This window comes from Anneissia japonica, unplaced genomic scaffold (assembly GCF_011630105.1).
Source record: "Anneissia japonica isolate Jap-2015-1 unplaced genomic scaffold, ASM1163010v1 scaffold108273_len470852_cov203, whole genome shotgun sequence".
Taxonomy (NCBI): domain Eukaryota; kingdom Metazoa; phylum Echinodermata; class Crinoidea; order Comatulida; family Comatulidae; genus Anneissia; species Anneissia japonica.
Genome location: NW_022686840.1, coordinates 430,796 through 433,677, shown reverse-complemented (window position 1 = coordinate 433,677; position 2,882 = coordinate 430,796). Strand labels below are relative to the sequence as shown.

Genomic DNA, 2,882 nt, shown 5'->3' with positions numbered 1-2,882 from the left:
TTTGTATAACATAGTTGAATGATATGTATGGAATTATTCTATCACTTGTTTTGCTACTGACGTTTAAATTTAATGATGTTGTAAATGCGATTAATTGGTACTGAAATTCATTTTAATTTTGTCGAAATGTTAGAATTGTATTTTCCAAACAAACATTTTGTAAACCTACCACAGTCAGTGTTTGGTCTTGACTTGATGGTGCGTACAGGGCGCTATGGTGACCGGTCTGCGATTCCCAAGAACCATGTAAATCATACGACATCACTCCCACCCAATCTAAGTGCCTGGAAGACGAACAAATATTTTTGCTCACAAAAAATATTCAATTTATTCTCACTTTGAATTTCACATTGATTTTTTTGCATCTACTGTATTTTTTCTTTTATGTTCAAAAGTGTACAAATAAACCAATTTATAATTGTATTAATTTCGAATTGCTGCAACACTAACATAAACATATGTTAAAGACTTACTTTGCTATTTCTGCCATTTCGTAACCATTTGTAGCAGTGTCTTCGCCGGCTGCTACTGCTGCGGAAAGCAGTAACTTTTCTTTACTCCCATCGTATTCCGCATCAAATGCCTGGCGTAGCTCCTATCGAATATTAACAATTATGTTAGATATTTGAATTTAATATTTATATTGATACCATATAATGTTATGGGCTCATCAAGGGTACTATATGGTAAAATTAAATTGCAACTGTTATCAAAGAGTCTATTATATACTAGTTACAAATACGTTGAAAAAAAATATATGCTTAATCGTGAAAATAATATCGCTTCTCACAATATGTTCCCGGTAGCTTCAAGAAAATTTAAATACGTTCTTGTAATCTCAACATTATATACCAGTTACAAATATGTTGAAAAGAAAATGTATGCTTAATCGTGAAAATGATATCGCTTCTCACAATATGTTCACTGTAGCTTCAAGAAAATTCAAATACGTTCGTGTAATATCAACATTTTGGACTACATTACCTGTACAAGTAAAGTAAAACGCTCTTTGTCAATAGCGGGACTTCCACGTGCCGCTGGATATTCCCAGTCTAAATCAAGTCCGTCAAAATTTCTGTCTCTCAGATAAGTTATGGATGTCGAAATGAAATGTGCACGATTGGCCGACGTAGAAACCATAGCTGAAAACTTAGCAACACCAAACGACCAGCCTCCCACGGCCAACAGAACCTTCAAATCGTTGTTTACTTCCCTCAGTGCATTTACCTAAAATATATTTATTCCTTTTTTAAATATTACAGTATATATAAAAATATATTATTGAGATTTGGTTTAATTTAAATCATTATAACAAGCAAAGGATCGATACAACAATTTGCAGTATGATATTAATCGAAATATACCTTAGAATACATTCCTTGAGACCAATCAGTGTCTTCATCATTCCATTCAAAAGGGATCAGCTCATGTTGATCGTTCATAAAGGCAAATGCGTAAACAATATGTGTACAAATATACGCGTCTATATCGTCTGGAGTGTATTGCGCGTTGCCAGAACGATACTGAGCCCAATTAGTGTAGTAACATATCCTCTTGTATGACGATGAAGAATCTATTAAAAAAAATAAATAAAAATAAAATAAATGGTAGGCCTATATAATTTCATTTCAATATGAAATTTCTAATAAATAATTCATATTAATACCTTCTACTGTGTCTTCAGATTCTCTGGCAGTTGTTGAGTCTGTTTGCTCAGTCACTTGTTCTTCAGTTATCTCCGGAATGATCGGTTCCTCAGTAGAGTTATTAGCATCATCGTCGTTTTCCAAGCCTTGTTTAATAGCATTTAATAAAGGATATGGTCCTTCACTACAGTGACTATTACTAAAGTCATCAAGATCGAGTGCCCACACAATAACACCACCATAGTCGTTATCTTTTATCCATTGCGTCTGGAAAAATGGGGAAATTATAAACATTTTAATCTCAAATAAATACCAAATCACATATGAATAATGAATTAATATTTAAAATAGCATATAAATAATGGAATAGTTTGTTTATTTTATATTCATTGAAATTAATTCTGTCTCTTATACACATCTAGATGTGTATAAGAGACAGATGTTAGATAACTGTATTTAATATTTATTTATTTGAGTATTGAGTATTTATATTGTTACCATATAATTTTATGGGCTCATCAAGGGTACTATATGGCAAAATTAAATTGCAACTGTTATCAAAGAGTCTATTATATACCTGTCTCTTATACACATCTAGATGTGTATAAGAGACAGGGTCCATTGTATCATCCCCCCCCAATATTTTGACTATGTATGGGATAAAATGGAGCTTTACACAAAAGACTGTCACAGAAATAATTTGCACTGTCTTATGCCCATACAAAGATGAAGATTAGCATAATGTATTAATGTTGATAACAAAATTATTTTATCTGGTACCAATCTAAGCTCTTCTTTCCGTAGATGTTAGATGTGCTTGCAAAGAGAGCCACATTTCACGCTGAAAGGTGTGTACGACATCAGTAATGTTATATCAATTCCAAGAATATTTAAGGTTATATCGGTTGATGAGGAATTTATTGATTAGGCCTATAACAGCAAATTGCATCAATTTATTTTGCAAAAACAAGGTTTCCAACTTCAGAGGGGGCACATTTCCTGTCCACACAAGGGCACACATTGGCGCTAACACCAGGCGCGTAACAGGGGTCTTAAGTCAGAGTGGGTATAATTTTGTTTTATTTTTTATTTCAACCATCTTTAAAGAGAGTAACCCTTCTAGTTTAGCCCAGTAGGTTAACTGACATTCAGGGGCCCTCTTTAATAAAATTAAAGAACAGTACAAACAACATCATCACAACATAATAATAATAATAATAATAATAATAATAATAA

At 32.7% G+C, this 2,882-nt stretch overlaps 1 protein-coding gene across 1 annotated transcript in view; it reads right to left on the bottom strand.

The window, feature by feature from the left end:
* LOC117117824 (probable chitinase 10) overlaps positions 1–2,882 on the bottom strand; it is a 28,479-nt gene that overhangs the window by 16,926 nt on the left and 8,671 nt on the right. The window contains exons 14-18 of the mRNA XM_033262295.1: positions 1,667–1,913; positions 1,365–1,573; positions 985–1,227; positions 474–595; positions 170–284 (exon numbers count right to left, since the gene is read on the bottom strand). Coding sequence (XP_033118186.1) covers positions 170–284; positions 474–595; positions 985–1,227; positions 1,365–1,573; positions 1,667–1,913 — 936 coding nt within the window. The remainder of the gene's footprint in view (positions 1–169; positions 285–473; positions 596–984; positions 1,228–1,364; positions 1,574–1,666; positions 1,914–2,882) is intronic.